A 13,594-nucleotide genomic window follows, 5' to 3' on the forward strand; every position below is an offset into this window, starting at 1 on the left:
TTTAGTATTTTAAAAAAGCAATAGGAGGTAGATGCAGAAAAGCTGTGTCATTCTACATCATCATAGCAATCCCTCTTTCCTTAAGAACTGAATTACATAAAATACTTTAAGAAAACCCCATATTCTGACATTTTGTAAACAAAAATTTTAATCTTTAAAAAATTGCTTAGTGCAACTATGCATACAAAATTACTAAATCAGGAACAGGACAACCACAAGCATGAACGAAAATGCACTCTAGCTTTACAGCAAATGCCATTTTAAAAAAGTACTTAAAACCTGCTATTTTTCATAGTATGCCAGCATATGTTTTTAATTGAAGCTGGCATTTATATGGAACTTGATTTACCAAAGAAGTCCTATTCACCTGCAAAAGAGGTGAAGCAGAGAGAGCAGTGAAATCTTCTCTTCACACTACTCTGCTCAGTATCTCCCACCTCAGCTTTCATATTAAGTAACAATTTCTCAAACTGACCATTTATAACCTGCAGGTAGATGGAACATGTAGACCCTGATAATGATGCCCAATGAACTGTCATGACACTTCCATGTCATCAATCATAGATTATTTAATGGTACCATATCATATGAAATGTAGACATTAAAAGCCATCTTTATTTACTTCCAAGTTGCATTTTCAGTTTAAATTCTGTGCATGAAGTGAAGATTTACGTAACTGTACGTGAATAGTCTCTTCCAAGAGAAGAAACTGCTAGTAGTCTCTAAGAGTCACCTGAAAAACAAGCAGATCAAGTATTTTAAGAGGGCAAGTAGGAAAAAAGAAAACTTTTTATGAGGTATATTTACAGAGCACAATTTTTTTCTGGCTTCAACTTATATCACAGGAAAAGCATACCCTAATTAGAACTTCTAATGGTTTTGCTCATTTCCAATCATTTGAAAAGAAAATGCAAGTTGTTTATAAAATTGGTTTTCTTGTTTATTTTAAATGAAGCTGGTACAGACAATGTCCATTCAAAACCCACGTCCCAGGCCAAAAGGTACAAACAAGCGTGTCAAAGTAACACCAGTTGGCTGCTGTGAACATTCCTGCATGGATACCTGCGCATACTAATTGCTATATGAGGTTAAAATGCTTCTGGGCTCTTCTGGTAATATTTAAAAATCATTAGGGCTTTCAATTTCACATCTTCAGCAAAGCCATCTCTGGAGCAAGAAACAGATGACAACAGTTCTAGCTTTTCCATTTCCGACTTGTCGATCTTCCTCATTGGGCCATCAGCATAATTTAAGCAAAATAGCTCTGAGTTATGGATACACGACTTCTCCACAGTTTAGTTCTCTGAAAAACTTCATCTCGCACTGAAAGTTATAGTCCAGGAGTGAGACAGTCACACATCAAAACTTCAGGGCAGATATGGAAGTCATTAAGAACACTCGCCCACCTGGCAGATCTTACAGCCTTCGTGCCTGAAATGCACGAACCCAGTGAACATACAAATGCATGTGAGTACATGTATTCCTAAAGGGGAGGGCAGAAGGGAAGAGGGGAGCAAGGTTGCAGCTGGATCACAGAAGTTCAGCACAATGAAAACAGAAACAATAGTGTATAATGAGCACGAGAATTCAAAATACCAGACGCTTGAAAGTAAACTCCCAGAGATGGGGTGCCAGTTTCAGTGTTTAACACCACATTACAAAAGAACTATTATTTAAAAATAAAAAAGGATTAAGGGGGAAGAAAATCAGAAGGATCTAAACTGTTGAGTGACCCCCCGTCTGTTCCTGATAAACTTCAATCACATCTTCCTCCTCCATCCCCAGCTGTGAGAACAGAGAAAAAAAACAGCAAATAATTGTTATTAATAATTGTATAAATCTGGTGTGATGAAATCAGAGCAAGTCCTAGACAAATTATACAATGCTTTGTTCCTTTGTCCCATCATAATTCATCAAAGGGGTGAAGGAAGTTTCAGTCTCCATCTCACTAGACAATATTCACAATTTTTGGGCATTTGCTTCAGACTTAGGTATTTGAGTCAAAGCAAAAGCGTTACAGGAAAGACCCACTTGTGGAGCAGTCCACATCAGCCTGGAAGTTGCTGGCTTTACCTTTCTCTAAACCCCTTGTTTAGGGGGAACAAGGACATCACCAACATCATAGTGAAAGCATCAGCTGTAGAGCCACATGAATTACATCTATAGAGCACTACTAGCTCACAGTGCAACTTAACACCTACACCTTGCAACTCAAAGCCTGTTTACAACTATTCTTTCAGAGAGAGCAACTTGTTCAACTTCATAGTCAACAAGTTTGTTCGATATTTCCAGAAGGTCATTATTATGGGTTTCTTCCTGCTTTTCCATAACAATTGGTGGAAGTCACTGGACAGAAGTAACTGTTTTCTGTTTATTTACACTTTGATCTACTAAATGTGAACTAAATACATATTTATTCCAAAGTCATACTGAAGTTCAAGCTCAACAATGGGAAGATTGCCTTCGTGTTTTTCCCCCCCTAGCAAGCAGTGACTACACCCTCCTTTCTGGGGCATTACATATGGAGGTCCAAGCAGGCTCTTTCCAAACTGCCTATCTGCTGTTACTAAAAGATCCTAGTTAAAGAAATATAGTCAAGCCATATTTCTAGGAAGAAACTCACCTCCTTGGGGGTATGATTATCAGTAATCCTCTGACCCTCGAAGAGAAACCTGAGTGAATTCATTGGAACACCCTAAAAAAAGAAACATACGTATAAGAAAAAAACCCAGCTTACTGAATCTTGAATGGGTTTGCAAGAAAAAAAAACATTTTAAATAAAAACAACACATGAAAGTCATAAAAGAGTGTTAGTTCCTGTTACACAGGGAGCTCAGATATTCTGTTGCATTCAAGTAGACTACCAAGAAGTGACACAAAAAGTATGATAGTGCCAAAATGGGTTTGTTCCAGAGTCTCACTGGAGTTGTAGCTAACAACCAGGACGTTTCCTTAGCTTTTTTAACTTGTCTTTATTTATGAATTAAGTACTGACTATGCCCTCTCTCCCAAGATATGTTTACACAAATATTTTTCTGAACAGTGTATCAGCCTTATTTAAGGATCCTAAGACAACAGGAGAAACATGATATTTACTTCATGAACTCCTACCCTTGCTTTCCCAATCTTCTATGGCTACAGGAAGGAATCACAACCTTTATCATTATCAATTCTGCAAATGCTCAGCACTGGGAACAAGAAAGAGCAGAGCTGAGGGGAAGAAAAACGAACAGCATTCAAACAAAGTGAAACAAACATCCCAAGGGTAAACAGAGTTAAGTTAAAGTATGTCTATTGCACAAGGTGCCCATGTTCTGGCAGAACGTCATACTTCACATCAACAGATAAGGCAAATACCTCATCTTTTCCTTCTCTTGCAGGTTATGAGCAGAACAAACTCATGTGGAATAGGACACAATTTTATCACTTAGCTCTCAAATACCGCTTGCAACTAGGCAGAAAATTTTCTCAGGTAAGGACAGATCTTCACACTGTTTCAACAATCCCTTTGGCCAATGTGGAAGAAATGTTCATAGTCCCTTTACCAGAGAAAGGCTACTTGACACCTAAAACTGCACTGACTGCAACAAAGGAAATCACAGACCCTCCAGAATTCAGCTCAGGAGATGACAGTTGTGTTTACTCAAACAATTATTTCTTTCTTTAAGGAAGAATTCCACACATGCATGTTCATTAGTCAGTAAGAATGCTGCATGAATTATTTCCAAGATGATTAAAAAAAAAAAAATCAGGTTTTTAAAATGAATCATAATTTTAACCATTTGGATTTGGCTACAAATGTATGTGGTGTTTGATCTTATCTTTCCTCCTACACCAGAAAGGCAGCAAAAAATAACATTTCATGAAAGAACACTTCAATGACAAGTTCAACTTGTCTCAAAGTATTAGGAAAAAGCCCCCAAAGTATTATTACTCATGATTATATCTCCTGAAGTGAACTCCAACACACTTATCCAAGAAAAGGCCACACAAGGCATCTATCCCCAAAGCTGAGGGCAAACTAGGCCAGGGCTTCTGGAAATAGCAGCTGTGAATCCACAATATCTGCCACAGAATCTGGAAGTGAAGATATGTTTTTGGTCTGTAACAATTGTTACTATTTACCTACATACACAATTAATATTGCAGATTTCTTTAACTTAGAGTATAACTTCACAATTGTCTTACATAGGAGTACTTTTACTTGTTAAAAGACACAAGGAGAACCATTATGTTTGCACCATCAGATACCTCCAAAGTCTTTATTTGAAAGCACAGTGGGTTTTTATTTTCTTTTTAAAGAATGTCATTGTTTCACAAACCTGTCTTTGACAGTATGATTCTTTGAGTTTCTTGAGGTGTGTTGTCATTTTCACCTTGAAGTGAATTTCACTGCTGTCCTAAGGACAGAAAAGAAAAAAATTTACTCTCCTTGTAGTAACTGCTAACTTCATCTATTTTATTTTTAAAGATTTCATTAAGAAAAAAAAATTTATATAAAACTTACATGAAACATGGAATGTGATTTAACTATCACCATGCATACCTTGGTGCATCATGACGTGAACCTCCAGGATGATTTATCAGTCACTAAATTCACTGTGTACTTCCACAGGAAGCACTTTTTAAAAAAACAGATGGCATCGTATAGCCTTAGGCTCAACATGGAGCTTTTGGATTTCAAGTTACTAAAATCCATCCATGGTTCAGTCTGTGCTGCCATCTTTACCCAGATGATATACTTACAAAATACAAACATACATATGCAGGGGATTTCTGCTCTAAGACTCTAAAGAGACAAGTTAAAGCTTGCACTTCAAAATATATACGAAACCTCGTTCAATTTAAGAGTAATTATCTAGAAGTTAGGATACAGGCAGACTTGGCAACATGAGACTAACCTAAGGAGAAATCACAGATCTTATTATTCTGTAGTCCTTCCCACTAGCCCTAAGATGCAAGTAGCTGCAACTGTCAAAATGGCTACACATAAAACAGATTGCAAGAGGTTCTGTGCAAAAAGCATCTGGGCCACTTCCAGCTTTTCAATGTGTTCTTGTAACTGCTGATTAGGCCAGCAAGAGGTAAGACAGTTTCTCTGTTAGTCCTACTTGAAAGTCATCTGTCTCCACCCAACTGGAGCAAACACTACAACTCCAACAAACAATCCTAGCTGTCATCTGAGCTAGGGGCTCTTTGCACAGAAGATTCCAACATTCTCAACATTCACATTCCAATGCAGCCAGAATTCAGACTTCTAATCCACCATTCATCTGGTTGCTACATCTACCAACAGGGCAGCCAACAATCCTTTTCCTATCCCTGAAAAATAAAGCTGATCTCATGCCTAGGATACTACACAAACTTTGAGGACCTGAATTTATCAAGTTTGCCCCTTATTTCATTCATACCCTTGGATAAATTAATCCCTCAATGCATAAAAAAACATACCAGAGTATACTAATACACATTTCTGGAAACTGGAAGTAGTTTATGGCAGAGGAGGATCCACACTGAAGAACTGAAAGTATCAACTTGCATTTGGTCATTTCTACCATACAAGAAGTCACACCTACATCAAATGTCAACAAACAATTATGTAAAAAACTCACCTGCCCAATGACTTTGAGTTTAATGTACTCCCCTTCTTTCTTATCTCCTAAGTCCTCAGCTGAAGGTTTTGCTTCCTGCAAGAAAAACATAAAAAGACCTGATCAGGTAACACTTTATTGTTTCCACTGGAGAGTATGGCGGCTGTCATCCTCTATTGCGTGAAATCAGACTACTCAAGGTGTCTTCTTTCTTTCTCTGTATGTGTGTGCACAAAAATAACAGCAACATAGTATTATGAAAGGTTGTCTGTCTACCTGTGAGAAGTTCAATTAATGAGAGAAAAGAAACACCATGAAGAACATAAGAAATGAGAGACGAACCATTTGGAAATAGATGACATACAAAAAGAAGAAGTATGATTTTATACCTCTAACTCCTAGACAACAAACAGCAAAAAACCCACAAGAAGCATACTAAGACTACTAAGAGGCTCAGCTATTTGACAGAAAAAAGGAACATCGTGAGGAGAGTAAACAGAAAGTACTTGTAACACCCTATCAACTTAAAGAGAGTGAACCATGCAAACATTTTTCAACCCACTGCATCAAAGGTAGTCCTTATTTTCAAAAGGCTGGTCAGCTAACTTCTTTTCTATAACAACAAAAGAACACGTTTGTCTTAAGACCACAATACTACTAAGTTTAAAAAGGTGCAGTTCCAAGCACTATAGTGTTTTGATATCTTTCCAGGGTAAGAACTAACTGTACAGACCAGTTTGATTCAACAGCTTGAGCACTAAATCTCATCAAAAAGGTTTAAGTGTTATACACTCTGAGACATTAATTAAGGACATCAGAGTTTTCGTGTTACCAGTTGATAGATGAAACAAGGGAGAAATCAGGTGTTATTAACCCCATTCTTTGCCTGTCACTACATATCCTGCACCAGGCCTTTAGCTATGTTCCACTGCAGGACAAAGGGATTTACAGACATAGGTCTAGAGGGTGCTCCATGAAGAATTGTTCCCAAGTAATCATAACCACAGGTACCCTGCTGATCATGTTTGAAATCATCCTTTTCTAATAAACAAAACATGTACAGGTGTCTACCACAGGCTCCCATCCCAAAAGGGACCTGTTGTTAAATATACAGAAATATCCTTTGTATGGTTGGACTTGAAATTTAGGATCAAATACCAAAAACACACAAAATAATAACCTTCTCTATTAAGCCATCCAGATAGGTCTCTACCTCCAGATTAAAAGCTTTTTAAGTTTTTTCCCCCTGCTCCCTAAAGAAGTTAAACACACATAACTTCTTTGAACATTAAAAGATCAGGGAAGGGCACAGGGCAAGTCAGCAAGCACCCTTCCCATCTGTACCAGTCTCAATCTGGAGTGAAGAAAAAGAGGAAGTGTTCTCTCTATCAGTTTGATTCACTGCCTGAACCCAGATCAATTCAGTTTCTACAATAGAAAGAAGTATGAGCCAGAGACTCCACCTGGTTTGAATACCTTTTATTTTTTTAATACCCATCCAGGCACAACCTAAACTGCAGGGACTGATTCATCACCCTTCAAGCTCAAATCCAAAAACTCAACCCAGGCTTTCAAAAAGCCTGACATACACAGGTTTTCAAGCAAGTCACTTTAGAAGCATGAAAGGAGTTCTTCACAGGTAACACAGTCAGATCACCTGTGTTCCCCAAAGTTTTCCCTAACACATTTGGACACTAAGCTTCTGGGACTAGTTGCAGGAAGAGAAACACACTGGTATTCACTCCTGAGCAGAAAGAAAAACAAGAAGCTGCAACTTGTTCTGATAACTTGCACAGCTGTTTCAATGTCTTTATGCAGCATTACTAACTTCTAGGAATCAGACCAAGATTCAGATCTCTACTGATCTGGTTTGTAGCTTCAAAACTAGCTCCTGTTTCACTATTACTGAGAGAACCACTACATGACATTTCAGGTCAGTCACTGTCTAAATTTACTTTACAAATGGCATGACAGCATATTATCCCAGCAGTAGAGGTATTTGTAGTAGTTATATAGTTCTGTACATTGTAACAGATCTACCTACTCAGGCTTCCAAACCCAATCATCCTGTACAAGGTATTACTAATGATCATTGCTACTATGACAGTGCCTCTGGCCAATATGAGTGATAAAACTATGATTCATATTTGATTCCTACCCTCAAGGAAAGAGGGCTCTAGTATTAAAAACAAATAGGGAAAGCACCAAACAGTAGAATAAGCAGAGGGAATTAAAGCAGAGGGATTAAAAAAAATCAAACCATAAAGATGAGGGGCTTGCTTCAAGCCCCAGAACCTCTCACCCACAAAATAAGAGGAAAGAAAGCTGTAGCTTCAGAAGAGAAATATAAAATCAAATAATACAAGTGCCAATAATCAAAACTTAAAATAGGAGCAAAATACTTTACACTAGGATACAAGACCCAGCAAGTCTGAAAATGCTCTCTGCAGTTTGTCAGTGAACTATACTGCCATTCAATGCCAAATGGTTAAGGCAACACAAAAACACTTAGGAATAAAGAAAGGAAGGAGTTGTTAAAACTACTAGCATTCATTGACAAAATCCTGATCAGTAATTAGCAAGCAAGCCTCCAAACTTCTTGCCCTATGAAAAGAATGGGTGCTTTAGGGTACCTCATGAAACAGGACATAAAGACCGCCATACAAAGGGAACAGAAATACCACAACACTCCAATTTCTAACTTTTCGTTAGATGCCTGACGTTTTAAAGGCTTCATTGCAGTTTTCCTAAAGAGCACAAAATAAGGTTCCTAGCACTGTCCCACACTTATATAAGGACCCTAAACAAAACACACACAAAACAAACATCGTGAGGAAACATACTGCAAGTTTCCTCCTCCAATTTGCAGAAGAGCTCAAACTTCAATGTCTAACCTTAAAAAAACCAAACCATTCTCAGCATTTTAAAGAAAAATCATCAAAACCAAAATTACTAGAGGAACAGATGTACAACATACTTCCTAACAAAGCAAATAAACTTACATTTTTTATAGGAGTGGAAAACATACATACAAACTATGGCATTCTTTATTAGCAGTACATGAACAGATAACATTTAGATTCAAATAACGCAAAAACGGCCTAAGACACTTGAAGGGAGGGGAAAACAATTTGTGTTTTGTTTCATTTTTGCTCAGATCCCACTAAGCAATCATGTGGTTTTTTTTTTTCAAGTCTGCCCTTCTTTCAAGTATTTTTACTTATCATAAAAGTCAATTTCCCACTGAAAATAAAGTAACCCCTTATTTTACTGGTGATAAATGACCCCCCTCTTAACTTAATTCCAGGGCCAAATAGAATGATACTCCAAGCAACTCACAATTTTAGGTAATCCAGTTATTCTTGTAGGATTGATAAAAAGAGGAATGAGATTTACAGTGCTGCATAACCTTATGTTATCTTCTTTTTAAGCATCTGTTTAGCTCTTGTTGCACAGTCCCCCAGAAATGAACATCTAACAGTGTTTTCCTTATCTATTAAAAATAAATAGCAGGCTCCTTATTCACAGACCTTTAAAATACATAGCCACAACAGGTTATCACATACATGGAATTTTACACACTTCAAGCCGTCCCAAAGACAAAATACACATGTGTTTTAGCAGAACTTGTCTGGGGAAGGATTTACCTAACTAATGAAAGCTGCTATTTGTTAAAACACGCCTTGGTTCACATATGCAGACAGCTACAGAGCAGGTCACGTGAACATCTGTCTATAAAATCTAGTTCAGCAATTGTTGGTGGGTTTGTTCGGCTCTTTTTAAAATGCAGTCACTTTCACGTATTTCGCTACAGAGACAACGTGTCCTCCTAGGAGGCAGCAATCGCTGTTCTCCCAGCTGCCCCTCTCCCAGCACAGGCACGGAGAGGCAGCAGCACCATTGTCAGCTGCATTGTGCCGGGAAGCCGGGGGCGGGGAGGCCGACCACCAGCGCACACAGCGCTGGCCCCTTTTCACCGCTCAGACTGCACCAAGGCTACTCCCCAAAGCACACACGGCATGCACTAAGCTGAGCCTTGTCTCTGGGGACTTTTCATTTCCTGGCTGGCACCAGTACTATTCTTGACTTCACGGCACTACAAGAAACATTTGTAGGTACTGACATTATCGCGATGCTACACTTTTGGAAATATCTGGTTTTTTGGTAGAAAACAGTGCCTTATAACGACAATATAAAAAAAAAAAAAGGGAAACAGAATACAAATTAAATCCGGAACGCTGTTTTAAGTTTCCAGCAGCAGGTCACATAGCCTAAAGCAATAGTTATAAGCAAAGCACTGTATACATGCCAGGCCGAGCAACCCATGAACTTGCGGTACAAGCAACTATTTAGGTCCCCAGCTCAGAAGACAGAAATGACGGGGGTATAACGAGAATATTACTTGGAGCGAAGGCAGGACAGAGTCTTGATAAAGGACGGGGTTGTTTAATACAGGCTTACAACGCTCAGCTGAGAAAAGAGGGGGAGAAAACCAGGCTTTCGCATTCCTAGGGCGAACAGAGGACCTGGCAAGCCTAGCCTAACCCGTACAAAGCCCGCTCCGAGGGAAAACCATCCTACCGCACACCCGGGAAATGGAAAAGGAAAGAAAACAACAGTTGTGCAACACAGGTCACCCCTCGCTGCATTCCCGGGTTTCCAGGGCCGGGGCTGCACCGGCGGCGATCCCGCTCCGTCCGGACGCCGCCCCGGCCCCCGAGTATCCCCGCCTGGAGCCCGACCGCGCTCCTCGCGAAACACCCCGAGGGAAGAGGGGAAAAGGATCAAAACGTACGGGGAGAGAGGCTCGAATGTGGTCGAGGTTGGAGATCGGCATCCATACATACATACGCACACACTCCCCTGGGGGAACGTTCCCCCCGGCGCCCCTCCGGGCGACAGCGACTCCGCTCGCCCCGGGCCGGGGCTGCCCCGCGGCGGCGGAGAGTGCGGGCGGGGAGGGCAGGCAGCTCCTCCCGCGCCCCCAGGGCCGCCGCGCCCACCGTGCCGTCCCCCCGCGGCCGGGACAGCCGCCCGTACCTGGTCAGACATGGCTCGGCCCCGTGTCGTGCGGCAGGCTCGGCTGGGCCGCTGCAGGCGCTCCGCTCCTTTCTCTGCCCGCAGCGCAAACACAGGGCCGCGGCACGGGCGGGATTTCCGGTGCGCCTGAGCTCACTTCCCTGCCGGGCTCCGCCCGCCGCCCCGCCCAGCCCTCGCTCGGAGCAGCACCGGCGCCGACTCCCACCCAGGCCGCGGCCGAGAGGGGCGATCGCCGTTGGAAGAAGCGACGAACGTTAAGGGCACCGTGGCGACCGGAGCCGCTGGGGAGCGTGCAGCGGATGGCACAACGATGAGGAAGGGCCTGGAGCATCTCTGCTCATGAGGAGAGACTGCGGGAGCTGGGCCTGTTCAGTCTGAGGAGATTGTGAGGAGATCTCATGGATGCACAGAAATACCTCAAAGGCGGATGCCAAGAGATGGTGCCAGACACTTCTCAGTGGTGCTCAGTGACAGGACGAAGAGTAATGGCCGTAAACTAAAACATAATATACTCCACCTCAGCTTGAGAAATAACTTAATTACATTGAGGGTGGCAGAGCACTGGAACAGGCTGCCCAGGGAAGTTGTGGAGTCTCCCTCTCTGGAGACATTCAAACCCCACCTGGACATGTTCCTGTGTCACCTGCTGCAGGTGACCCTGCCGTGGCAGGGGTTGGACTCGATGCTCTCCAGAGATCCCTTCCAATCCTGACAATTCTGTGAAGTCACATAACCCTTCCCACAACAGCAGATCTTGGAGCAAAAGTCACTTTCATTTTGCCTATCTCTGATATCTTGCTGAGGTTGTTAAGATTACTAAGGTTGTTAAGACATTACTAAGACGCCATAACAAAACTCACTTTTCTGTTGAGACACAGTGCATTTTTTTAAGTCATTGCAACCATGCAAGCAATGGGATCCGCATGTATTAAGCAAATCTGCACCCAGGCAGTTGCATTTGCAAAGATACATCATTAGAACAGTTGGCCTGCTTTCCATTGGCACAGCATGGCTATTCAGAGGTGTGCACAAGAAGTAACATCTACCTTAAAGATTACACTTAGGCTGCAAGCTGTTTGGACTATAGCATGGAGTCCTAACATCCCCTCTCCAACTGCTCAGGCAACTCCTGCACGGCATCACTGCTGGCACAGGCATATGCTTAGCTCTAAGTGGCCAGCAAGTAGAAAAAAACTCCACACATGAGAACCATAAAATAACATGAATGTAAAATCAATGAATCAACAGAAATTAGCTCAATTGAAATAGGTGATTATTATCCTCATGCTACTAAACAGAGTTCTAACTTCACCAGCTACCTTTGGGAAAGGGCGGAGTACGCTCATTAGCTCTGGGCAGCGGGCATTCATTAACACAAACAGCTCCATGCTCTGTGCCATGTTGCCCTGTAATAACACCAAACCAGCTGCACTCTGTGCCTGCATTTCTGCTTGTCACTGAATGCCAAGTTACAAACACAGCTATACCAAGAGGTGCACTTTTACCAGCCAGTGGAACAATCAGTATCTAGACTCATGGGAATTAGTTTTGTTAAACAACTGTTAAAACAATTCAGAATTAACAAGGGAAGGAAAAAATAAATAAAGAGAACCAAAACAAATGCTATACAGAGCTACAGAATGAAGATGATCTTTTTTAGGCAAGGCCAAGCAGTCAGAAAAGCCAAATACGTTCATACTATGCCAAGCTCACAGTAAGAGCTCATTATGAGCTTAATAACAAACACAAAGCACCAAAATAAGCCATGCAAGGGCTCCACAGCAACACACAATACTAACAAAATGGAAAATGACAAATATTCTATCCTGAACATTACTGCTTTTTATAAATTCTAAAGGGATTTTAAAAACAGAGCCTTACTGTGCTAAGACCAAAGTCTCAGACTCTGGCAAAAATCCAACTTTTTCAAGTAATGGCATAATAAAACATGAGTCAGAATGCAGTTACCTATCCACATACATAGCCATAAAATACAGTATACATGCAGTTACCTATCCACATACATAGCCATAAATACAGCATACACACTAACTGTAGCACCACCTTTCTTGACTCCTTCTTATTCCATCAGTTGTGGCTGCATTAGCTCGTCAGGACACAAGCCAGATTTGTACAGAATCTTCAAAGTTAATCTCCACTGAGACTGTGAAAATTGTGGATGTACAGCAGTAAAGCTCCCACTTTTCTTTTTCAACAGCTCAAATTCAACATAGAATGCATTTAAAGAGAAAACAACAAAAGCTGTTTTAAAACTACCAAATATACTAACACAAGCTTGTTCCCACAAAGCCCAAAGTCAGCCTTGCAGTTGCATGCACTGCTAATGGTACTTGCCCTAATAACCTCACTGAATTCTCAGGTGTTTTATAATGTCTCTGATTTCCCTACCTGCACTTAATCTCTGTCACCTGAAGCCAATAAAGTTCACCTCCATTGATGGATTTCTCCCAAGCCGCTGTATAGTTTAGGAGCCAATAGCTGTAAGAGGTTTTCTCAAAGCCCCACACATACACTCTGTGCAAAGCTGCTTCAGTCCATCAGAAACAGATTTCTTAAAAAAGCAGACTTTAACCTAAGAACAATCTGTAATCTCATCATGCCAATTTGTTTGCCTGAGAGGGGTTAGTGCTAGCAAACAGGATGGATGCAGTGTTCTAGGGCAGCCAGCTAAGTAACAGTAGCTCTTACATAATAATGGTCCTCTGCCAGCCAGGCCAGAAACAGTACTTTAAAACTAGGTGGAACCTGGAAATTCTCTACCACCCTGAACCTAATTTCTTTGACAATATTACTGGTTGTAGGATTTTAAGAAAATTGGTTATGTAATGTAAAGTACCAAAGTCTTTCCTTTGAAAAAAAAAAATCTTCAGACATATTCAAGTCCACAGATTTCTTTCACTGTTGGCTTTCCAGCATACTCCTTACATGGAGGAAACAAAGGC

The 13,594-nt window shown here is 41.0% G+C and overlaps 1 protein-coding gene across 1 annotated transcript; it reads right to left on the reverse strand.

Annotated features, from left to right (window-relative positions):
- Nucleotides 1–551: 551 nt before the first annotated feature.
- On the reverse strand, nucleotides 552–10,745 carry SUMO1 (small ubiquitin like modifier 1). The gene is made up of 5 exons (XM_036386889.1): nucleotides 10,632–10,745; nucleotides 5,613–5,687; nucleotides 4,323–4,400; nucleotides 2,624–2,695; nucleotides 552–1,785 (listed from the first exon to the last, which is right to left on the reverse strand). The coding sequence occupies exons 1-5, from the start codon at nucleotides 10,641–10,643 to the stop codon at nucleotides 1,717–1,719; spliced, it is 306 nt and encodes a 101-aa protein (XP_036242782.1). The 5' UTR covers nucleotides 10,644–10,745; the 3' UTR covers nucleotides 552–1,716.
- Nucleotides 10,746–13,594: the final 2,849 nt, after the last annotated feature.

This window comes from Molothrus ater, chromosome 7, assembly GCF_012460135.2.
Source record: "Molothrus ater isolate BHLD 08-10-18 breed brown headed cowbird chromosome 7, BPBGC_Mater_1.1, whole genome shotgun sequence".
Taxonomy (NCBI): domain Eukaryota; kingdom Metazoa; phylum Chordata; class Aves; order Passeriformes; family Icteridae; genus Molothrus; species Molothrus ater.